The 25,936-nt window shown below is 42.8% G+C and overlaps 2 protein-coding genes across 2 annotated transcripts in view; both read right to left on the reverse strand.

Moving 5' to 3' along the window:
* Nucleotides 1-16,856, reverse strand: part of LOC119428110 (L-lactate dehydrogenase B chain) — a 19,282-nt gene extending 2,426 nt beyond the window's left edge. The window contains exons 1-6 of the mRNA XM_037695753.1: nucleotides 16,737-16,856; nucleotides 8,939-9,072; nucleotides 6,217-6,334; nucleotides 5,953-6,126; nucleotides 5,654-5,827; nucleotides 4,616-4,733 (exon numbers count right to left, since the gene is read on the reverse strand). Coding sequence (XP_037551681.1) covers nucleotides 4,616-4,733; nucleotides 5,654-5,827; nucleotides 5,953-6,126; nucleotides 6,217-6,334; nucleotides 8,939-9,064 — 710 coding nt within the window. The 5' untranslated portion in view covers nucleotides 9,065-9,072; nucleotides 16,737-16,856. The remainder of the gene's footprint in view (nucleotides 1-4,615; nucleotides 4,734-5,653; nucleotides 5,828-5,952; nucleotides 6,127-6,216; nucleotides 6,335-8,938; nucleotides 9,073-16,736) is intronic.
* Nucleotides 1-25,936, reverse strand: part of lamb4 (laminin, beta 4) — a 435,052-nt gene that overhangs the window by 313,553 nt on the left and 95,563 nt on the right. The gene's annotated exons all lie outside the window — the stretch shown is intronic.

Below are 25,936 nucleotides of genomic sequence, written 5' to 3' on the forward strand. Positions count from 1 at the left end.
AGTCTGTTCCACCCTGGAGCAAGCTGCTGGGGGAAGAATCAGCACCCCCCCAACAGCTTGCTCCAGGGTGGAACAGACTAGTTTTGTTTGTGATAAGAGCACAAAAAAGAAACTGTCCAGATGACCCGACTGAAAACTGTTGGATTGTATACCTGGATTATTGAACATGGACTTTGTTGTTAATCACCGAGAGTGTTTTTGTGCTGCTCAGCCTTTTTTTTAGCATGTAAGAGTGGGCCTGTCACGATAAATTTTGCTAGGTGATTAATTGTCTCAGAAATTATTGAGATAAATAATAATATTGTTTGAAATTTTACAGTAATTAGTAATTATTGTCAAATTTAAGAATCAGAATAAGCTTTATTATCATTGTACAGAGATACAACGAGAATATGTTCGTACAGTCGTCTGAAAGATGTGCGGCGTGCACGTAGCTGTTGCTCTTTAAGAGCGCGGCTTCTTATCCTTTTCAGAATACATTTTTTAAGATGAAAAAAGGGAAAAAGCCATGAGGAGAGGATAGTGGCATTACCAAAAAGATCTTTGGTTCAAAGAAGAAATGTTTTCTATCTTATTTTGTTTTGTGTGTAGTACCTTTTTTCAACCATCAGATGGCAGTATAAGACTGTTTAAACCAAAGGACGGATACTGGAGGATGACATTTTTTCGGGAGTACCGTGAGTCACGTGATTCTGGCCGGATTCCGGCGGAACCGGAGTCAACCTCTTTATAACTCACGTGACCGGGACGTGACCGGACTGAAAGCTAACAGGAGCAGACAGGAGCGGGAACCAACCATTAACCAAAAATGATAATATAATGAGAGCTATTTTGTAGTTTTCTTTCAGTAAGCCTTCACTTTAACACAAGTCAAAAGAACTACATTTCCCAGAAGTCAAAACACCGTAGCTTTTCACAGAGAGGGTGGGAGGAACAGCCAAATCTCCAAAGAAACCGAATGGCTGAAATAGTTTGCAACACAAGGTCAGAAGTAACTGTCTGTCTATTAAACTCACAGAACGGGCAGGAAAGTGCCAAATAACCCTGAACTTCATGAGAGTTGTGTTGGTGCTGTGCTGATTTAAACATTTAGTCTCAGCTGCAGCTGCGGTGGGAGTCGGACTTTGTTTACCATCAGTAAATAAACAGACTCAAACAGCGCATTTTTCTCCACCTTGTCCCTTTTAATTTAAAAATTAGGCTCTGCTTTTTTATGTAGGTTTTTAGGTTAAAATGGGGGGACTGCAACGAAGCCAAGATTTATCTTGTCTGCTGGATTCCTTAGATAGAGAACTTTACTAATTGGCTTTTATGTATGTGAATGTTCCTGTAAAGTGCCCTGAGACAACTTTGTTGTTATTTGTTGCTATATAATTAAACTGAATTGAATAAACTGAATTAAAAAAAAAATCTTCATTATCTGTCGCTGTTTGTAATGTAAAAAAAAACAACCGAACTCTACCTGGTTAAAGTGCACGCATTCTCCGGTAAAAATATTCTTATTTTTATATTGTGACGTACTGCTGGATACTGAAATCGAGGAAAACGTGAATATCCATCACTTTATTGTGTAAATAGTTACTGTCGGCTGTAACCATGCCAGTACAACGAACTCGTTGGTGAAAGCATTCTCCAGTAAAAATATCCCCGTTTTTATATGAAAGGCTGGTTGCATATATATTATAATAACCGTTTTAGTTTTAGATTTAAGATATGATGTGTATGTTGTTGTGTTAAATTTTAGGCCAAGAGTTGATTTTTCTCAGTTCATTTCTTTACACCAGGGGCGATTCTAGAAGCCCTTTGTAGGGGCCTTAGCCCCCCAGTGTTGACGATGTCTCTTGGCTTGAACCACGCAGTGTGTATTAGCATTAGTTTCAATTGTAAATCTCTTGTTTTTGATAAATTATTTTTTCCCAAAAGAAAGACCAACAAATTGCGAGAGGAGGGTCTGTCGGATAGTCAAACCTCGGATTCAGGAGGAGCAGTGCGGTTTTCGTCCTGGCCGTGGAACACTGGACCAGCTCTACACTCTCAGCAGGGTCCTGGAGGGTGCGTGGGAGTTTGCCCTACATGTGCTTTGTGGACTTGGAGAAGGCGTTCGACAGCGTCCCTCGAGGAACCCTGTGGGGGGTACTCTGGGAGTATGGGGTACCGGGCCCTTTGATACGGGCCGTTAGGTCCCTGTATGACTGGTGTCAGAGCCTGGTCCGCATTGCAGGCAGTAAGTCGGGCTTGTTCCCGGTAGGAGTTGGACTCCGCCAAGGTTGCCCTTTGTCACCGATTCTGTTCATAACTTTTATGGACAGAATTTCTAGGCGCAGCCAAGGTGTTGAGGGGATCCGTTTTGGTAGCCTTAGGATTGCGTCTCTGTTTTTTTGCAGATGATGTGGTCCTATTGGCTTCATCAGGTCGTGATCTACAGCTTTCGCTGGAGCGGTTCGCAGCAGAGTGCGACACGGCCAGGATGAAGATCAGTTCCTCCAAATCCGAGGCCATGGTCTTGAGCCGGAAAAGGGTAGAGTGCCCTCTCCGGGTCAGGGAGGAGGTCCTACCCCAAGTGGAGGAATTCAAGTATCTTGGGGTCTTGTTCACGAATGAGGGAAAAATGGAGCGTATGATCGATAGGCGTATAGGTGCAGCATCTGCAGTGAAGCAGGCGCTGTACAGGTCTGAGGTGAAGAGAGAGCTGAGTCAAAAGGCGAAGCTCTCAATTTACCGATCGATCTATGTTCCTACCCTCATCTATGGTCATGAGCTTTGGGTTGTGACCGAAAGAATGAGATTGCGGATACAAGCAGCCAAAATGAGTTTTCTCCGCAGGGTGTCTGGGCTCTCCTTTAGAGACAGGGTGAGAAGCTCAATGATCCAGGAGGGACTCAAGAGTAGAGCCGCTGCTTCTCCACATCGAGAGGAGCCAGTTGAGGTGGCTTGGGCATCTGTTTAGGATGCCTCCTGGACGCCTCCCTGGTGAGGTGTTCCGGACACGTCCCACCGGGAGGAGACCCAGAAGAAGACCCAGGACACGCTGGAGGGACTATGTTTCTCGGATGGCCTGGGAACGCCTCGGGATTCCCCAGGAAGAGCTGGCCCAAGTGGCTGGGGAGAGGGAAGTCTGGGCCTCCCTACTTAGGCTGCTACCCCCGCGACCCGACCCCAGATAAGCGGAAGAAAATGGATGGATGGATGGATGCCAACAAATTGTAATTTGTAGTCACGGTAACCCTATTTTGACTTGTGCACTGTCTTCTTTCAATTTTAGGTTGCACAAGGCTCTGGACTGGTCAAGCTGTGGAGAGATGAGGTGGAACACCAGACCTGCAATGGTCCAGTCTGTAAATGATGCTCTGAAGTCTGGTAAGCTGCACAACATCATGCTTCGCCCAAATGAGCTCGTTACCTTGACCACATAGAATGAACTTCTTGAGGACGTCGCCCAATGTATAATAATGCCTTTAAACATTTTTATTTGTTCTCTTGCTTGGTACATTATTTTTCATTTTTTGTTTTTGTTTGTTTAAACAATTTTAAACATGACAGTAATGTCACTGTTTAAAGGAAACAATTGCTCAATAAATTAGTAAAATGTAACTTGGTATGTTTGGGTTCTTTCATCTAAGGTAGACATGGTGTGACCCATGTACTGGTTTTGATTTTTTGTTTTTACTGTAACTGACCTTCAAAAGAGCAGGAGTCATGTTACCAGGATTGGGACAGGACAGGATTTTTTTCTGTGGGACCAGGACAGGAGTGAAAATCCACTCGTGTCATCCTCTAACGGATACTGAGGAAGCGCACCACGTGTCTCCTTGAGAATTACCCCCTCTTTTTCTGTGCACATGTTCAATAAGCACAAGACACACCTCATCTTAGAATGTCTTTACTCAGCACATGACCGTTTAGGTCAAAATACTGTAATTTTAAAGTACTATAGTTCATAATTTCTTATCTGGCAACCTGGCTGACATTGAAACTAGGGTGTTTTTGAGTAAACCCACTCATTTTTTGTTTATTAAACAGTGAAAAAAGGCGAATATTTCCAGAGGGTGTTCTCGTGTAAACGGGACCTTATAGTACGTAGATCAGTTTGACTTGGTCAACAAAGTTCATGCTCAATCATCCAGGTACCAAATCCAATAACTCTCAGTCAAGTCATCTGGACAGATCTTTTTTTTATAAAGACGTTTCACCCTCTATCCGGAGGGCTTCATCAGTCTGAGGAGTTCCAGTAAACTGTTTCCCCACCAAGCAGTAAACTCAAGTGGACCAACCAGTTTGCTGGAGCTAAGATGGTTTCTGGGGGCTGTCCTGTCCCCCTTCGACTCCTCCCAGGCAGGCAGCCACAGCCAAAGTGGTTCAAGGCAAAAAAGTTCATGCTCAATCATCCAGGTATCAAATCCAATAACTCTCAGTCAGGTCATCTGAACAGTTTCTTTTTCCCCCTCCGGATTGAGGGTGAAACGTCTCTATAAAAAAAGAATCTGTCCAGATGACATGACTGAAAGTTATTGGTTTTGACTTGGTCATTTTAAAAGTAGCTCGCATGCTGAAAAAGTGTAGGCACCCCTGGTCTAGTCCTACCTGTGTGTCTCAGGCTGTCTCTGACTCAACTCACCTGTCCACCACATCCTTGTGCACTTTCTTCCACTGTTCCTTGTCAGCATCAGTGCCAATGTCTGGGTTTAGTTTCTGTAGATTGACTCCTGCCACATTAGCGCCGCTCCACACAGGCACTGAAAGCATATCAAGTCAGGTCAACTCTGTCCACTCTGAAAGACGTTTAACTAGAAATGTGCGATATGGCATAAAATTCATATCACGATATGTATTGTGAAGAGTGGCGACAACGATATATATCGCGATATGTTTTTGGCATAAAACTTGCTAAAAAAAAAAGCATAGGGTGTCCTTTTGCCATCATATATTTTGAATTGAGAAAATTCTACAACTAGGTCCAGAGAGTTTTTAAATAATAAACAAATCAAGTATTGGGCTTCTTTTTTGTAGTGCAAAATATATCAAATGTAGTTTTAGCCATACGTTTTAAACAAAAGAATATGTTGTTAACTCTTTTAACATTTTCCAGTCTTACTTAAGAAATGAACAGCAACAGAGCAGCAACTGAAACACTTCACCCTCCAGCCCTCTAATGGGCGACTCCTTCTGCTTTAATGGAGAGCTGGCACAAAATGACTGTGGCTTTGACCAGAGGGTCTCGCAGTAAAATCACACAATACAGCATTCTTTTCACAGATCAGAGAGCAGGTTTCTCTAAAGCTGACCAATGCTTACTTTAACTTTTGACGGAAACGAAAACAAAACTTTCGACAGAACACAGCGTTTTGCGCATGCGTCAGAATACGGCAACACTACGGCAAGCCGGCTGTACTTAGCTTGTAGCTTCGCTACTTAGCTCTCGAAGAAAAGACTTTAACACCACTTACGCAGTTTTCAACTAAAAAAAAGTAACGATTAAACTGACAACTATGATTTTACTTCAGACACAGCATTACTGCGGTTAGCCGGTAGAAGACAGATCTCTACCGTAGGCTAAATTTCTATTGTTTCTACCGCATCTATCGCGCATTCTTATGTTTAACTGTCCTGTGATCAGCTTCAGAACCGCAGCCATGAAGCCCAGGTGAAGACTCACCACTGGTGTCGCCATGCTCGCCCAGAACCCAGCCATGGAAGGAGCTTGAGTGGATGCCGAGACGTTCAGCCATCATGTGACGGAACCGGGCTGAGTCCAGGTTGGTGCCGCTGCCAATGACGCGGTGCTTGGGCAGGCCGCTCAGTTTCCAGGTTACATAGGTCAAAATATCAACTGATTTAAAACAAAAACACAAGACTTGTTTGAGCTTTGGTTAATGGAGGATGGAGCTACCATCCAAATTAAATCCACCACTCCTTACAATAGGTCAAAATGTATCCTTCAACAACTTTACTGACCAGGGTTGGACACCACAATGATGGTGCAGTTGGGGCTGTACTTCATGATCTGTGGGATGATGCACTTGAAGACGTTGACGTTTCTTTGCACCAGGTTGAGACGGCTCTCGCCCTCCTGCTGGCGAACACCAGCCGTCACCACTACGAGACGAGAGTTGGCGGTCACAGCATAGTCTGAGGAAAGAGAGAGAAAAATGATCTGTTGAGCCACATCTAGTCAGGCGGGAGGATAGGAGCAGACACAGCAGAGCTCCAGTATCCGACCTTTATCTGAAACAATCTTGGGGGTCTTCAGAAAAAGGCTGCCATGCTGCAGGTCCATCATCTCTCCTTTGAGGCGGTCCTCCATCACATCAACCAGAGCCATCTCATCGCAAAGGTCCTGACCACAGAACACACAGTTACAAAAGGTAAAAAAAAAAGGAAAAAGAAATGTAACCACTGCAACCACACTAGTATTCTATCACTTGAAACCAACATTTGCACTAGATGTTTTAGATTTATAAAGGAAGAAATAATGATTTGATCTCAGTTCAATTCAATTCAATTTTTCAATTCAATTCAGTTTATTCATATAGTGCCAAATCACAACAAAGTTGTCTCAGGGCACTTTACAGGAACATTCACATACATAAAAGCCAATTAGTAAAGTTCTCTATCTAAGGAATCTCCTGCTGCTCTTGTAAGTTTGCCCACTTACAAAGAAATGAACAGTATCTAATTTTTTTGGTAATATAGTGAGAATCTTAGCTCCTTCTTTACCACAACAGATTGGCATAGAGTATGCAATACTTCCGAGGCTGCACCAACCCATCTGCCGATCTTGCGCTCCATTGCTCACGTACACAATACCATGAGATACCTAACCTCATTCATTTCAGCACCTCACAATTAACCCAGAGAGGGAAGTCTACCCTTTTCAGACTAAGGACTATGGTCTTAGGAGGTGCTGATCTTTTTCACAGCTGCTTTACACTTAGTTGCAAACTACTATAGTGAGAACTAGTGATTATGGCACAAGGAGGTAAACAGGACCACATCATCTACAAATAGCAAAGACAGTGTCCTGAGACCTCAAATACAATTCCATACTCAAGGAGCACTCCCCACAAGGTACCCCAGGGAACACAGCCGAATGTCTTCACCAAGACTACACAAAACAAAGACTGGTTGGGCAAACTCCAATCAACCCTCAAGGACCCAAACGAGGGTAAAGAGCTGGTCGGGTGTTCCACAGCTGAGACAAAACCAGCATTGTTCTTCCTGAATCCAAGTTTCAATTATCAAATATATATTCTCCAGCACCCCCTGAACAGACCTTATTAGGGATGCTGAGGAATACGATTCCCTTTTTGAATAGAACATACTCTTTAGTACTCCTTCTTGCAAAGAGGAACCGCAATCTGGCAGTTTAGCAATCCAGTGGCACTTCCACATTGGAGCTTTCCACTGCCTGCCAACATCACTAGTTGAGATCACCAGCACCCATCTTACGTTGCATAGTGTTGGTAAAGCTCTGCTTTCCTTGCCTCAGCTTCCTGACAGATTGGCAGAATCTTTTTGGAGCCAATCAGGCCAGGGTTGCAGCTTGTGTAGCCCGCCGATACCACTCAGTTGCCTCTGGAGTCCTATCGGCTAAAGATGTTCAAGAAAACCCCTTCAGCTTGAATGCCTTCCTCGCTTAGGGAGTCCACTGCCAGGTTTGACGATGGCCGTCATGTGGCACCAAAATCCTTCCAGTGACCTTGACAATGAAGGTGTGGACCATGGCACACTTGGACTCAATATCTCCCTCCTCAGCTGGAATGGGGAAAGGTGGAAGTTGAAAATCTTTGCAACCATCTATCCAGTCCCTCTCAATGAGATGGATTCCAAAATTCATGCTGTGTGTTAAGGTGAGGCACAGACTATATCTAGTCGGTACCTCTCAACGTCACACACAATCTCAGTCTCCTTCCAACCACAGAGGTGGCATTACATGTTCCAAGAGCCAACTTTAGCAAACTAAGGTTAGTGTATCAAAAGCCAAGGCCCCTGCCTTCGGCTGCCACCCATAGCACATAAGACCCAACCTATATGGCCTCTCCTGCAAAAATGTAGTTTTAACACTGGGGCCTAATAGTACACCTTTATAATTGGGCCATACCCATCAGCGAACTTCTAAATGATTTAGAAAATGTTTGGGAGAAAATGTTTGGTCACGTGAGACAAAACTCTAGCTCTTTGGCATCACCTCAACCGACTGTGTTTAAAAGAAGGAAAATGCTGAGTATGACCGAAAGAACATTATCCCCACAGTAAAGCAAGGAGGTGGTAACAAAATAGTTTGAAGCTATTATAATAAGTGTACAGGACAACTTTATTGCATTGATGGCCAATGGATGGGGCCCATGTACTGTAAAATCCTGGCTCAGAACGTTCTTCCTTCAGCCAGAACACTGAAGTGGATGGGGCTTGAAGCAGGACGATGACCTAAAACTCACCAAGGCAACAAAGAAGATCCTAAAAAAAGAAGCAAATTAAGAGTAAATGAGCAGCCTCGTCAGTCTCTACTCATCAGTCCTGTTGAAAATCTGTGGAGGGAGCTGAAGCTTTAAGTTACCAAGCATCAGCCAATAAACCTAAAAGATTTAGAGAGTTTCTGTAAAGAGGAGTGGGACACAACCTGCTTGAGATGCGTTCCAACCTGGAGAAACAACAACAAAGATTTTCCCACCAGGTAATGATTTAGGCTTTAATTCAAGATCAAGTACTCATTTTACTCAATGACATGTAAATTAATCTGTAACTTTTATGTAAAGTGTTTTCTTTTCTGAAATTTTAGTGGATATTCAGTCTCTCTCCATTAGTAAAACATACAATAAAATAGAGATTAGGGTTTGTGGGCAAACTTACAAAATCAGAATGGGAATTAAATAATTATTTTCCTAACAGTTTGAAAGAAAACATCCTATGTGTAGAAAACTGTTTAATGTGAGATCCTTACCTGCAGCAGGATGCTGACGGCACAGGCCATGCCGACCTGGCCCACTCCGACCACGGTCACCTTGTTTCTGGGAGGCTCTGGGGCGGGGCTGGCCACGGCGGTGATGAGGTTCTGCTGCACTGACATGATGAATGCTGTAGAGATCAGAGGGGAAAAAAACCAATGAGTCAACATGTTGAAATCACAAAGAACAGCTAAGCATACACAAAGAGCTGGCAATAACCATAAACCACTGAGCTACCACAGCCCTCTGTGTGGAGCAGAGAGCTGCCATCTAGGGTGCCCGGGGGAGCAGATGGTGGGGGTTAAGGACCTTGCTCATAGGCCCAGAGTAGGACAAACGAGGGTGGAGACAGGTGTGGGTGCTTCACCTTTCCACCCACCTTTTGATGTTGTCGAAGTGGCAATCTTCCGATCACGCTCGCCTTCTCTAACCTCTGCACCACCACTGAACCGCTCATGTTCATCAGTGTTCTAACATTTTTGACATCCTACAGTGTGTCAAAGGCTGAAATTTTAACCTACTTAATGTAAAGGTGCTGGTCATAAAATTTGACTACCATGAAAAAGTTGAATTATTTCAGTAATTCCAATCAAAAAGTGAAACTTGTATATTATATTCTTTCATTACACATAAACTGATATATTTAAAATGTTTATTTCTTTTAATGTTGATGATTACAACTGACAACTAACGAAACCCCAAATTCAGTATCTCATAAAATTAGAATATTGTGAAAAGGTTCAATATTGAAGACACCTGGTGCCACACTCTAATCAGATAATCAACTCAAAACACCTGCAAAGGCCTTTAAATGGTCTCAGTCTAGTTCTGTTGGCTACACAATCATGGGGAAGACTGCTGACTTAGTTGTCCAAAAGACGACCACTGACACCTTGCACAAGGAGGGCAAGACACAAAAGGTCATTGCTAAAGAGGCTGGCTGTTCACAGAGCTCTGTGTTCAAGCACATTAATAGAGAGGCAAAGGGAAGGAAACGATGTGGTAGAAAAAAATGTACAAGCAATAGAGATTCAAAAAGCGTTCAATACAAAAACAACTGGACTTTATTTGTAACTGAAGACGTTTGACTCCGCATCCGAGGAGCTTTCTCAATTCAAAGAGCAGTGAGTGAGAAATTCAGGTTATAAGGCTGAGTGAGATAAGACACACACACATATGTAGATTGACAATTCACACCTAAACACCTTAACAGTAGGGGCCCCCCAAAAGTCTTTGTTACTCTAATTCACAGACGAGGCCCCTCTGTTCCCATCAAGTGTGAAAAATTTCTGGGAATCTGTCTTAAAGTTACATTATATGTTTTTGAAAGTGGAAATCTGAGGCCTCCTCCTCTGTTAAGAGACAGCTTTTCTCTTTTTACATAAATTGCTTCCTTCACCCCCCTCTCAAACCATCTGTGTTCTCGGTCCAAAATGTGCACATTTTGGTCCTCAAATGAGTGTCCCTTATCTGTGAGGTGGAGGTGAACAGCTGAGTCTTGTCTTGAGGAGGTGGCTCTCCTGTGTTGAGCCATGCGTCTGTGAAGGGGCTGTTTAGTTTCTCCAATGTAGAGGTCTGGACAGTCCTCGCTGCACTGGACCGCATACACTACACCACTCTGTTTGTGTATGGGTGTTTTGTCCTTAGGGTGGACCAGCCTCTGTCTGAGAGTCCTGCTGGGTTTGAAATGTACTGGGATGTTGTGCTTGTTGAAGAGCCTTCTGAATTTCTCTGATACTCCAGCAACATAAGGGATGACAATGTTTTTACATCTGTTGTTCTCCTTTTTCTGTTTATTAGTGTGTTTTGTAGATTTCCTCGCTGACTTGACAAAAGCCCAGGTAGGATATCCACATGTTTGAAGAGCTTCTTGGATGTGTTTCTGTTCCTTTTCCTTCCCTTCTGTCTTTGTGGGGACATGTTCGGCCCGATGCTGTAGAGTTCTGAGGACAGAGAGTTTGTGTTCCAGTGGATGGTGGGAGTCAAACAGAAGATACTGGTCTGTGTGGGTTGGTTTTCTGTAAACTTCAATGTTGAGGCTGTCCTCCCTTTCCATCTGAACCAAACAGTCCAAAAAAAGGCAGTTTGTTGTCGTTTGCATCCTCTCTGGTGAACTTGATGTTGTTATCGACCGAGTTAATGTGTCTGGTGAACGTTTCTATTTCCTTGGCTTGGATTTTGACCCAGGTGTCATCCACATATTTTGTATTGAGCGCTTTTTGAATTCATCATGTCCTGGATGACTGAGAATCTTCACCAGCATAAGCAATAGAGATAACCACACCCTGGAGAGGATGGTGAAACAAAACCCATTCCAAAATGTGGGGGAGATTTACAAAGAGTGGACTGCAGTGGGCTTTAGAATCTGTCCCTTTCGCCTAATTCTCTCTCCGTTTCAGTGTAAAAGTCACAATAACATTTTTGGCTGCTCCTCCCTTCTTCAGGAGTTGGTTGCCACAGTGAGCTACCTCGCACAACAGATATGGTAAGTGTTTTACACCAGAGGTTCTTCCTGATGCAAGCGGTACTCAAACACAGAAACTCAGGATTACAAGACTGAGGCAACTAACCACTGATCCACCGCATTATGAAAAAGTCATAATGTGATACCTTCAAATTTGGGACATGCATTCAGCAAACCTCCACAAGATTGTAGTGGAAGTCCACTTATTTTGAAGAAATGTACCATAACTTCTGAGCCATTTAATAATAATAATGCATTTTATTTGTCAGCGCCTTTCAAAACACCCAAGGACACTTCACAGCACTAAAAACACAGTACTAAACAATATAAAATAACTATTAAAAACACTAAACCAAAAAGAAAATAACATTTAAAAATAACAGTTAAAGTAAAAAGGCTAGCTTGAACAGATGAGTTTTGAGTTTTGATTTGAAGGTCAGAAGGCAGTCAATGTTACGGATGTCCGGGGGAAGAGCATTCCAGAGCTGGGGAGCAGAGTGAGAAAAGGCTCTGTGTCCCATGGTGCTGAGGCGGACAAGAGGCACGTTAAGGTGGATGGAAGTGGAAGAACGAAGGGAGCGTGAATGGGTGGTAATGTGCAGGAGATCTAACAGGTAAGGAGGGGCGAGGTTGTGGATAGCTTTGAAAGTGAACAACAAGATTTTAAATTGAATTCTGAATGTGACTGGAAGCCAGTGAAGTTGCTGTAAAACTGGGGTGATGTGGTTAAATGAGGGGGTTTTGGTGACGATGCGGGCAGCTGAATTTTGAACCATTTGAAGCTTACGGATTAATTTGTGAGGCAGACCAAAGAGGAGAGAGTTACAGTAATCGATTCGAGAAATGACCAGACTGTGGACCAGGATGGAAGCAGAGTGTGGAGAGAGGGATGGACGGAGACGGTTGATATTTCGAAGGTGGAAGTATGCAGACCGGGTAATACTATTGATGTGAGAGTGGAAAGAGAGAGTGCTGTCAAGAATGACACCCAGACTCTTGATGTGAGGGGAGGGAGAAACTAAGGAGTTGTCGATGGTGAGTGAGAAACTAGTGTTAACTTTAGATAAGGTGGATTTAGTGCCAATGAGTAGAAACTCAGTTTTATCGTTGTTTAATTTCAGGAAGTTAGACGTGATTTGTCAACCGAGTTGCTCTTATGGAAAGACCATAAGGTCTGTTATCAGTAGGGTATGCTAAAATCACATTTCGGTTCGGCTCAGTTTCAAGGAGGGCGCAGTTCGGTACAAAAAAAGTCAAAATGAAGACTTACAAAATGTTTATTTTGAAAATATGCCAAGTAAACAACATGTTTGTATAAAATAAATAAAAGCGACCCATCTGGATGATATTTTAAATAAACGGCACTCTTTACAATAAATAAACTATACTAACAACAATAAAAATCTTAATAAATACAATAACAGTCAGAACCAGAACAATAAGCAGCAACAGACTGTTTACAATCTAACTAGTCAAGTTTTAAGTTTTTGGCCAAAAAGACCAACTTGTCCACATTTTCTACCAAAAGCTCAGATCTAGTTGCAGTGAATATCTCCAGCAGTGGAGAACACCTCTCACTAACAACAGTAGCAGGAATAAAGAGGTAGAGCTTTGCTAATTTTGCAGTGTGGCTGTGTTTGGCCTCATTACTCACAACCTCTTGGACCTGCTCCCACAGGTGGGACAGGTCCCTGGAAAAGTTCAGAGTTCACTCATCACAGACTTCTTAACTGGAGGTGATCTTTGGTGGATTTCCCTGAACAGGAAGACTCAGCTGCTATTTCTGTCCCAGACTGGAAATAAAACACAAAGAGGTAAAAAAAAAAAAAAAAAAGAGTTAATAAGATTATAATTTTAAATGTAAAAAAGTTAATTAGATAATAATAAAAGAACAATACCTCTTCTTGAATGGTTGTTATGAGGTGGTTGAATCTCTCGTTCATCATCATCATCATCATCATCATCAGGGCTTCAATATGGACTCCAGGGCTTGTTGACAATCAGTTTTAACTTTTTCATAAAGTACAACTTTTTGGCTGAAGTATTGACGTGATGGGATGTTGTAGCGGGGCTCAAGTACTTTAAAGTTGGCACATCAACAACATTCGGACGTAGATCCAGAGCTTTCAAAACTCCTACAGCTTGTTTTATTGCTTTGAACCGATCTGAATTACCTGATAAAAGGTTGTTTAAATGCTGCTATCGGTGTTTGCAACAAGCTGCTAGAAGAGACGTTCACGGTCGGATGATGTTGTTTCAAGTTGTTAACAAGTTAGACGTGTTGCTGCTGCAGATCCACTCTCCGTGAAACAACGTCGACACACAGCTTTGGATTTGTTCACTTGTCTTTTAAGAAAGCCATAATGTTCCCAAACAGGAGACCGCAACAACATGCTAGGCTGCTAATGCTACATGTGCTTAAGATAATAGCGCCGTGCTGAAACACGCTTAGGAACTTTAGTTCCGCGGCGCATAATTTCTCATTAATAAAATTTAATGAGTGAAAAAATAACCGAAACAGTACACACGTGGACCGAACCGAACCGGTTCAATACACCAGGCGGCTGTGGCTGAGTGGTTAGAGCAGTCGTCCTCCAATGCAGGAGTTGGGGGTTTGAATCCACCAGCAGTCACATGCTGAAGTGTCTCTGGGCAAGACACTGAACCCCTCATAGCCTCTGGCTTACATCCAAAAAAAGGTTGTAAAAACAAAAACTGGACTTCTATTTTGTAGCACCACACCATCAATGACTGTGGAAACTTCACTCTGGACTTCCAACATGGATTCTGGACCTCTCCACTCTTGCTCCAGACTCTGAGACGTTGATTTACAAAGGACATGAAGATTTACCTTCATCTGAAAAGAGGACATTGGACCACTGTGAGACAGTCCAGTTCTTTGTGTCCTCAGCAGGTAAGATGCTTCTGACGTTGCCTCTGGTTCTGGAGTGGCTGGACTTGAGGAATGAGACAATTGTAGCTCACCAGTTTACAATATTCTAATGTTCTGAGACTGAATTTAAGCTTTTCATAATTTCTAAGCTATAATTAAGAAATAAAGGCTTGAAATATTTCACTCTGTGCAATGAACCTACCATATGCATTATATGGGTTTTCACTTTCTGAAACGATTGACAAAAAGTATTGAACTTTTTCACGATACTCAAATTGTTTTAAATGCACGTGTATACTCCTATCCAGATTACGACCTTTTTACCCCCCAAGGAAAGCCTTGCATATTTCAGCAAGACAATGCTAAACTGCATACTGCAACATTACACACACAACATGGCTTCAAAGTAGCACATGCATAGTTCTGACCTTGAACCCTGATGGGTTTGGTTCAAAACTCACTTTTGTAACTGGGAAAAATGACGGAATCTGTTCTGGGTGCACATGTTGCACAATGACAGCTAGGATGGGCAGCAGCAATCCAGAAAGGAGAAGATGGTTCCGTTGTACAAGAGTTGGAGTGCTTCACTGGCCTGTCTGCAGTCCAGACCTTTCACCAACTGAGACATCATGAAACAAATCCCCATCAGAGACTACAGGTGAACAGCTGAATCCTGCACTCATTAAGACGCCAGCTTGTGCTGACTCTTCTAGTGATTTATTCATAAGCACAGCAGGAGTAATGTCAAATGAGCACGGGTTGTACAAAGCAGGAATAGCTGCTAGATGGTTTTGAGTTTGGAGATCAAGTAGGTATCTCTGCAGACAAATTTGGAAGGCGTATCCGGGGGGGGGGGGGGGGGGGCACATCTGATTGGATGATAGAAAAATGGGCGTGTCTGGAGGGCCCAGCAGCAAACTGGTTGATCCACTCTGAGAAGGTGCTATTTATAAGACTGAACTGATACAGCACCTCAGACGGAGGAAGTGTTTCAGGTGAAAGACAAAACGTTTCTAATTTTTTGTTGTTGTTGTTTTGTTTTTTGAATGTCCAGAGGACCAGATGTAACTTTTTAGAATGTGAAAATAGTTACAATCAATTCATAAAGAAAGAAAAATAAAGTAACCAAAATATTAACAATACTTAAACTGGCTTTGGGACAAAGGATGTTTCCTTTAACTTCACATTTTCTTGTTCAATCTTTTAAATCAGTCACTGCAGATGAGTGTCAGTTTCTGTAAGATTTCTGCAACTGGAGCAGGTATTTCTGTTTACTGGTTAACTTCCAGCTGTCTCATATTTTAAGGGTCAATCCTACTCCAAGTTTCAGCTCCTGAGCTGATGTAACTTACCTAAAGCGCCAGTTAGCCAATCAGTGTTTGCCCTCTACAAACGCCTATTCTCTAGAAACACCCACTTTTGGTCTGCAGAGAACCCCTTCTCTTGGAGGTGGCTGGACAGAGGTGTGGTCAAATATCTGGAGAAAATATGAACGACTACAGAGAGTGTCCTGTCCACACTGTGCAGCTCTCACTCAGACGAACACCCTGAAAACTGGTAGAAAACACTTTAACAGGAAAAACAAACAAACTGTAGTGTAGTTATAATTATGGGCTCTATAAGGTGGAGGGGAGTGGTGGTGCAGAGTTTTGAGAAGGTGGGCCTGTGATCGGAAAGTCGCCGGTTCAACTCCCTGGACTGACAACATCAAAATGTGGGTGGAAAAGGTGAAGCACCCACACCTGCCTTGACCCTGGGCCCTTGAGCAAGGTCCTTAACCCCCTGAGCACATCTAAACTGAAAACCTGTGACCTTTGATCCAGAGGCCTTATGTCAGGATAGACATCTGAAGGTCAAACCAACAGAGACCAACCTGTCTGTCCAGAGGACACCTGTCCAGCTTCTTGTTTGGGCCTGCAGGACTCAATGACCAGCTCGGTTTCATGTTTCAGAACCGCACTCTGGGTCTTTTAAAAACCTGATTAATAACTAAAGGACACTGATGACCCACAGAACAACGTGTCAGAACCGGGCCTGCGTCCTTGTGTTGACCTTCATCCTGAGGAAGAGGAGGGTTCAGTTTTGACAAGATGGAGGCTTCACAACCCGGAACTGTCGAACCGGAACACAGCTTTCCCACAGCCACACTTAAACCTCGGTTCAGTCAGATCTACAATAAATATTTTGTGTTTAATATAAAAGTTCTTGAACCATCAAGAAATAAAAACGATTCAGATCCGTTGACTTTTAGGCGGGAAAAAATACAAGCAGCGGCCAGAACGGGTCCAAAGTGCCTGAACAACAAGTCTGCCCGGTTCGGTTCGAGCTCGGAGCAGACATGGCTGCTGCTGTGCTCAGCACGCAGGCTCGACCCAGGATGGACGGAACCGAGGAACAAGTGCAAAAACAAACAGGAAGAACCGAGACGAGCACTTACAGTTTACAAGAAGGTTTAAGATCCGTGGGGTGGTCCTGCTGAAAGGTGTCTGTCCGTGCGAGCACAACACGAAGGGTGAGAGGAGGAGGAGGAGGAGGAGGAGGAGGAGGAGGATGTATCCGGGGCTGGGCTCACGCGAGGAGGAGACTAAACAAGATGTCAGCCAGGCTCCCTGAAGGTGCACTCTCCACCTGTCAGAAAGTTACATTTTATTTAAGCTTTGCCATAATTATTTATTGCAGATCCAAAAGATGATAATGCTTTTTGTATTTGTGTCTGTTAGCAAAATATCTTGTGAACCACAAGGCGGACGATAAGACTGAGTCAGGTCCTCTCTCCTGTTGAAACGTTTTGTCTTTTATCCAAAAATCTTCTTCAGTCTGAGGAGCTACAACAAACTCAGTCTTTTAAATAACGCCCTCTTATAGTGGATCAACCAGTTTGTTGTGGACATCCAGAACTAGCTGTTCACATGTTAGAGGAGGACCATCAGCCTAACAATTGATCGTTAGTGCCCTGATGGCCACTTGCTATTAGAGCTGTCATTTCTTGTTGGCCCAGGACAGAGAATGTCATAATAAACTGTGGCCCATAATAAACAAAGCTCGCAGTGAGGGTAAGCCAGCTTATTTCGTTGGAGGTCGTGGATTTGTCAACGGAGCAGAAGTCTTCCTTCCTTCATAGACACTCACCTAAACCTTAAAAATGACCTTTTTGTGAATTCATTTACAGGATGAACCTGGTCTATATTACGACTACGCATTTAGTTTCCTTTTAATAATCTGTATTTACCCTTGGTTATTGTATTATTTTGTACAAATATCTTACCTTGTTTTATTTAGAAGTTTCTAAATTACTACTGTTAAATCAAAATAGATATTTACCGGTAGTGCTATATTTTTGGTAGACTTGCTTAGTCAAGTTATTTACCGCTTTATTACTCAAACCGCGCAGGACTCCGTCCCCTTTTCTTGTGAATACACTCTTAGCTTTAAAAGTTTATAACTTGTTGCTTTTGTTAATCTTTTCTAGTAACTTTGTCTTTTTCATTCGTTTCTCTTAACGCCAGGGGGTTAAGACAAGCTTGTAGCGCAAAGCGTTATTTTTATTTGCCAAACAACTTAAAACCGATTTTTGTTTTTTTCAAGAAAGTCATTCCACATCTGCTGACAGTAATTTCTGGAAATCACTATGGGGAGATAAAGTCTGGTTATCTCATGGATCTGAGCGCTCCGCTGAGGTTGCTACATTTAAAAATAATTTCTTTAGAACTATATTACACTCTGACTGTGACACCCTAGGACACTACATCTGCTCAGTAATTGGACACCATAACAATACATTTATTGCAGTTAATATATATGGTTACAATAATAAAACTGAAAACGACAAACTATTTGACTCTCTAGATGAAAGAATTACATTCTGGCTTTCCAAATACCCAGACTCAATTCTTTTAATTGGCGGGGACTTTAACATTGCATTAGATAATACAACCATAGATGGCCTCCAAGGCAGCAGATCTCATACAGTGCAAACTTAAAACATTTTATGGAGAAATTTAATGTTATGGATGTTTGGAGAGAAAAATTTCCAGAAGACAAAAGCTTTACCTGGAGTAATAAAATGGGATCCACACAATCTCGTATTGATTTCTGGCTTGTATCTAACTATATTAACAAAGACAGCATTATTGTTAAAATGCATGCCACCACTCTTACAGATCATAGAGCTATTTACATAAGTATCCAAATTGATGCTCCTGATAATATACCTTACAAATGTTCTTATTGGAAATTAAATAATTCCTTGGAAATGGTTAAAGTTCATATAAATAAATTAATTTTATATTATTGGAATAAGGGTAACAAAGAGAGGTCCTTTTGCAGTAATTGGGAACTTTTCAAATTTGAAACTTGCAAATTCTTAAGACAATATGGGAGTCGAATCTCTAAACTGAGGAAAGCTGAAGAGGAAGAAGTAATAAGTAAAATTACCTCTTATTACAAGAAATCACCAGAAGAAATCTTGGAGGAAGATAAGTTAAATTTAATAGAACTTCAAAACAAACTGGACAACTTATATCAACAAAAGGCTGAAGACGCCTTTATTAGATCCAGGAAACGATGGCTAGAGGAGGGAGAGCAAGATTCTGCTTACTTTTTCAGGCTTGAAAAACAGATCAAAAACAAACTATTTATCAACTAACTAATTAATATCCTGATGCATGCTCAATAATCCAGGTAGAAAAATCTAAAAAAGTTAAGTCTGGTCCTCTGGACATTCAAAAAAACAAAAAGCAAAACAACAAAAAATGTAGAAACGTTTCGTCTCTCGTCCGAGAGACTTCTTCAGTCTGAAGTGCTGTATTCAGCTCAGTCTCTTAAATAGCACCTTCTCAGAGTGGATCAACTAGTTTTGCTGCTGACAACCAAAACCAGCTGATCACATGCTCAAGAAGGACCATCAGCCTAACAATGGATCATTAGCACACTGATAGCTGTTTACTGTTCACAGAGGGCTGAGTGATACTAGCAATCACAGCATTGTAAGAGGGGGACAATTGAACACGTAGGCCTCCACCCCTGTTTAACGATGGACAGTTTCTTTTCACAAAGATGGCCTCCTTTACTCCTCTCTCAAACCATCGTTCCTCTCTATCCAGGATGTGAACATCTTCATCCCTGAAAGAGTGACCGCTGGCCTGGAGATGAGTGTAGACCGCAGAGTCCTGGCCTGATGATGTTGATCTTCTGTGCTGGGCCATCCTTTTGGCCAGTGGCTGTTTTGTTTCCCCGATGTAAGACTGATCACAGCCCTCCTGACACTGAACAGCATACACAACATTACTCTGTTTGTGCTGGGGGACTGGATCTTTGGGATGAACCAGTCTTTGCCTTAATGTATTTTGGGGTTTAAAAGCCACTGGGACGTTATGTTTAGAAAATAAACATCTCAGTTTCTCTGATACTCCCTCAACATATGGAATGACCACTGGTCTGGGTTCCTCCTTTTCACCTGTTGGCTGACTGGAGTCCTGTTTGGGTTTCTTCTCTGCTTTTAGGAAGGCCCAGTTAGGATATCCACATTGCTCTAGAGCCTGTCTTGTGTGGGATTTCTCCTTCTGCCTGGCTCCTGAGCTAGTGGGGACGCTGTCTGCTCTGTGATACAGAGTCCTGATTACTCCTAACTTGTGCTCCAAAGGGTGATGGGAGTCAAACTGCAAATACTGGTCTGTGTGGATGGGTTTGCGGTACACCTCAGTTTGCAAATGTCCTCTATCAAAGACTGAGACCTCACAGTCCAAGAAAGCCAACTTGCCATGTTTTACATCTTCTCGTGTGAACTTGATGTATTTATCCACAGAGTTGATGTGGTCAGTAAAATGTTGGACTTCCTGAGATTTAATTTTAACCCAGGTGTCGTCAACATACCTGAACCAATGACTTGGTGGTGTCCCTGAAAAGGATGTCAAGGCTCTCTTTTCTACCTCCTCCATGTACAGGTTGGCAACAATAGGAGAAACTGGTGACCCCATAGCACACCCAAGTTTCTGCCTATAATATTGCTCCCCATATGTGAAGTAGGTTGACTGCAGGCACAGTTTCAAGAGTTGACACAGTTGTTCTGTGGAAAGCGTGGTCCTGCTGCTCAGAGTGGTGTCTGATTTTAATTTTAAACTGACCACCTCTACCGCATCATCAACAGGAGTGTATGTAAAGAGTGATGTGACATCAAAAGAGACCATTGTTTCATCAGTCTCCATGATGACATCCCTCACCTTGTCCACAAAGTCCATGGTGTTCTGTATGTGGTGTTCTGAGCTGCCAACTAAAGGGATGAGTACAGACGCCAGATATTTGGAAACATTGTAAGTGACAGAGTTAATCATGCTAACGATTGGTCTTAAATGTACACCTTGTTTGTGGATTTTAGGTAAACCATACAGACTAGGTGTGGCCTCTCCTGGGTACAGTCTGTGGTACAGAAAACGGTCAATAGCCTTGTCCTGCTCCAAATTTTTCAGGCAATCTATCAATTTCTTCTTGTAACCACTTCCTGGATCTCTTTTCAGAGGTTCATAAGTGGTTACGTCACTAAGGAGTGTCATAACTTTCTCATGATAGTCTTTCTGGTTCAAAATCACTGTGCACCTTCCTTTGTCTGCTGGGAGAATGATGATGTTTTTGTCCTTGCTAAGAGTGGTGAGTGTGTCCCTCTCCTCTCTACTGATGTTGGAAGGTGGTGGTTTGGCATTGCTGAGGCAGGCTGAAACTTTGATTCTGAGCTGTTCTGCTTCAGCCTCTTTAATTTTGTTGTTGCGGATGGCTGACTCAGTAGCTGTGATCATCTCTACCAGAGGAATTCTACTTGGTGCAACCGCAAAGTTTAGTCCCCTGGCAAGAATCTCTGTCTCCGGCTGGGTGAGCTGTCTGTCAGATAAATTCTTCACCCACTTTTCTGTCTCCCTGACATTTAATTGACTACTGGAGTGTTGTCCTACACTGAATGTGTTGTTATTGGAATAGTGATGGTGTTGATTAGTTATTAGTAAGTTAAACTTGTTTTGTTGTCGAGTCTTGGACTTGACATGCTGTGCTAAGCGTGCCTGATCTGTACAGTCCAACACTTGCTGAAGTGTGGTCTGATCTAGACACATAGTTAGTTTCTGTTTAATGTGCTCTTCTTTGGCCTTCAAGGCCTCAATTGTAAAATTGGTCCGTCTCACCTGTTTGTTCAGCAGCTGGGTCTGTGCCTTGTGAAGGATCTTGCTTGCCCGGTGCCCGCTGACCGAAGATTTTAGTTCCAGGCTCTTGGGAAAGATGCCACTTTGTCGACATCTGAGGTTGAATCGCAGTATAATCACAGAGCAGACAGCGTCCCCACTAGCTCAGGAGCCAGGCAGAAGGAGAAATCCCCCACAAGACCGGCTCTAGAGCAATGTGGATATCCTAACTGGGCCTTCCTAAAAGCAGAGAAGAAACCCAAACAGGACTCCAGTCAGCCAACAGGTGAATAGGAGGAACCCAGGCCCAGACCAGTGGTCATTCCATATGTTGAAGGAGTATCAGAGAAACTGAGACGTTTATTTTCTAAACATAACGTCCCAGTGGCTTTTAAACCCCAAAATACATTACGGCAAAGACTGGTTCATCCCAAAGATCCAGTCCCCCGGCACAAACAGAGTAATGTTGTGTATGCTGTTCAGTGTCAGGAGGGCTGTGATCAGTCTTACATCGGGGAAACAAAACATCCACTGGCCAAAAGGATGGCCCAGCACAGAAGATCAACATCATCAGGCCAGGACTCTGCGGTCTACACTCATCTCCAGGCCAGCGGTCACTCTTTCAGGGATGAAGATGTTCACATCCTGGATAGAGAGGAACGATGGTTTGAGAGAGGAGTAAAGGAGGCCATCTTTGTGAAAAGAAACCGTCCATCGTTAAACAGGGTTGGAGGCCTACGTGTTCAACTGTCCCCCTCTTACAATGCTGTGATTGGTAGTATCACTCAGCCCTCTGTGAACAGTAAACAGCCATCAGTGTGCTAACGATCCATTGTTAGGCTGATAGTCCTTCTTGAGCATGTGATCAGCTGGTTTTGGTTGTCAGCAGCAAAACTGGTTGATCCACTCTGAGAAGGTGCTATTTAAGAGACTGAGCTGAATACAGCACTTCAGACTGAAGAAGTCTCTCGGACGAGAGACGAAACGTTTCTACATTTTTTTGTTTTTTTTGCTTTGTTTTGTTTTTTTGAATGTCCAGAGGACCAGATTGAACTTTTTTAGATAACTAATTAATGACACTATCGCTAACAATCCTAAACAAATTTCAACCTTTTGTGCCAAATTTTATGTTAATTTATTCAGCTCAAAATATAAGGAAGAGATTTCAATAATATTTCTTAACAATATTCAAAACTTAAAAACTATCAATGTGGATGATAGAGACTATTGTGACTGCCCTTTTACAGTGGAGGAAATCTCTAAATGCATTACTGCACTTAAGGCTAATAAATCTCCCGGCACAGACGGTTTATCTGCAGAGTTTTATCAATCATTCGTGACATTGCTGCTGACCATCAGATGTTAAACTGTCCATCCGGATGCTTTGCTGATCCACTCAACTCCAGCTCGCTCCAGGTGCCTGGGCCTGGTACGCGCAGCCGTGCGCGCGCCCGCGGTGGTTTCTGCCGTCTCCAGTGGAACTTAACCAACTCCGGACCTTCTGCTGTATCATCTCCTGCCGACCATCTGCTGGATATTCGCCTGTCCGGGTGCTTCGCTGATCCTGCTGGGTCCTGCCTGATCGCCGTAGTCAAGTCTGGATCGCGCCATGCGCACGCGCACATCTGCGGTGTCTCTGGTCCTTGGAGGCGTGGTTTAAACTCCAAAAATCTGAAACAGTTGATCTGTGCTCCGAGCACAGCTTTACCTTCAGCAACTGGTCCTACAAAGATTGCTCTGCTGAATGTGAGGTCGCTGGCAAATAAATCATTCATCTTAAATGACTTTTTCTGCTCCAATGGACTGGACTTCATGTTTGTTACAGAGACCTGGTGAGTTAAGTGTTTTTTCTGAACTTTTGCAGGTGGATTGTTCCTTTTTTAATGTTTCAAGGACTTTTTGACTGGAACACTGCTAAATTACGACAGGGTCTTGATTCTGGGAGACTTTAATGTGCACGTTTGCTGTCCTGACAAGCCTTTGGTGCAGGAGTTTCTAAATCTGATACAATCTTTCAACCTTGTGCAAAATGTTGTTGGTCCAACTCATCAACAGGGCCATACACTTGATTTAGTTCTGACTCACGGTTTATCTGTGGTTAATCTGGAAATTGGGGATGCTATTGTTTCAGATCACAAACCCATTTCATTCCAAACCTCTGTTATTCATGAGTCTAAATCCCCCGCTCCAGCCAAGAGTTGTCGGATATTTAACTCTTCAACCGCTGCTCTTTTTTCCTCTGCATTCCTTACTGATGCTGCTTCAGTCCCTGAAACCTCTGCCTGTATTAGTACGCAGGAGCTGCTCAGTAGGCATGATGCGACCTGCTCTAAGATTTTAGACCTCGTGGCCCCACTAAAAATCAGGCGACCAAAGCGGGCACCACACCCCTGGTTGAACGCGACCACTCGAGCAGCCAAATGTCTATGCAGGAGAGCTGAACGCAAGTGGAAAAAGGACAAATTACAGGTTTCTTTTATTATGTTAAAAACATGTTTGAAAGACTATCAGAGCATTGTTAAATCTGAAAAGAACAAATACTTCTCCCAAATCAATGCTTCAAACAGTCATAATCCCCTTGTTCTTTTTAATACTGTAAATTCCATTTTAAACGTGCCTCGGTCTGCCAGCATGGAGGCCCCTGCTGACATCTGCAACAACTTTACCAGATACTTTGCTGATAAGGTAGAGTTGATTAGGTCATCCATCCCCTAGTCCACAACTGATCCCTCTGTCTTTGTCCCTTGCTCAGCTGTCTTCAAACAGTTTGAACCCATTTCACTCCCATTTCTAAACAAAGTCGTTGGCCAGATGAAACCCTCCGGTTCCCCCGCTGACCCCATTCCTGTGTCATTTTTCAAACAAGTTCTACCCACGATTGGACCCTCTGTTCTTACTATTATAAATAGTATTGTGACAAGTGTGGATCCTGATGTTTTCAAACATGCAGTAGTTCATCCGTTAATTAAGAAACCTGGACTTGACCCTTCGACTTGCTCAAATTTCAGACCAATCTCAAAACTTCCCTTCCTGTCCAAAATCCTGGAGAAAATAGTTTTCATTCAATTAAACAAGTTTTTGAATGAGAACAGAATCTTCGAGATTTTTCAATCTGGTTTTAAGCAACTCCACAGCACTGAAACAGCATTAGTAAGTGTTTGTAACGACATTATGAAATCAAACGATTCTGGTCAAATTGTGGTACTTGTGCTCCTGGACCTTACTGCTGCTTTTGATACTGTTGACCACAGTATCCTTATATCACGGCTGGAACAGTGGGTTGGGATCACAGGTGCTGCATTAGAATGGTTCCACTCATACCTGAGTGGCAGGAGTTTCTGTGTCAAGGTTGGGAATAATATATCCGCCTCGTTACCTCTTTCTTGTGGGGTCCCACAGGGTTTGATTCTTGGACCTCTTCTGTTCTCACTTTATTTGCTCCCACTGGGGTCCATCCTGAGTAAACATGGTCTTTCATTCCATTGCTATGCTGATGACTGCCAGATCTACCTCCCTGTGAAACCAGCAAGTGTTTGCTCCATTCACCCGCTGTTAAAATGTCTGGATGACATTAAGGCCTGGATGGTTTCAAATTTCTTGAGTTTTAACAATGACAAGACTGAAGTCATTGTTTTTAGCCCTAGCTCAACTGCCACCACTGATCCTGTCAACCTGGACTCTCTTCAGCCATATCTGAAGCAGTCTGGTAAAAATCTCGGGATGGTTTTAGACTCTGAATTCAAGTTTGACAAACAAATCAACTCTGTTCAGCAGAAAAGCTTCTTCCAACTCAGACAGGTAGCTAAGCTCAAGCCAGTGTTGTCCAGACCCAACCTTGAGAAACTAGTTCACGTCTTTGTCATGACAGGATTGGACTATTGCAACGCACTGTATGCTAAGGTCAGCCAGGCCTCCATTTCACGTCTTCAGCTCGTCCAGAATGCTGCTGCTCGGCTTTTAACCAGAACTCATAGGTCTGAACATATTACACCAGTTCTGTCCTCCCTTCACTGGCTCACTGTTCCTACTAGGATAGTTTTTAAAATTCTTCTGCTGACCTTCAAATGCCTAAATGGCCTCGCACCCCTTTACCTCTCTGAGCTTCTGGAACCTTACGTTCCCTCTCGGACCCTGAGATCATCCGATCAGCTGCTTTTGGCTGTTCCAAAAACAAGACTGAAGCTCAGAGGAGATCGGGCTTTTTCAGTCATGGGCCCCAAATTTTGGAACAATCTGCCCCCCATCATCAGGCAGGCCAACTCCATTCCTCACTTCAAATCCCTGCTTAAAACACATTTGTTCTCTCAGGCATTTCATACAGTGTAAATTGATCTAGTGTTTTTTAATCTGTGACCCTATGTTTTAAATGCTTTTTTAATTCTTCAGTTATTATTATTAGTGTATTACAGGTCCTTCTAAAAAAATTAGCATATTGTGATAAAGGTCATTATTTTCCATAATGTAATGATAAAAA

This window comes from Nematolebias whitei, chromosome 22 (assembly GCF_014905685.2).
Source record: "Nematolebias whitei isolate Nwh7 chromosome 22, NemWhi1, whole genome shotgun sequence".
NCBI lineage: Eukaryota > Metazoa > Chordata > Actinopteri > Cyprinodontiformes > Rivulidae > Nematolebias > Nematolebias whitei.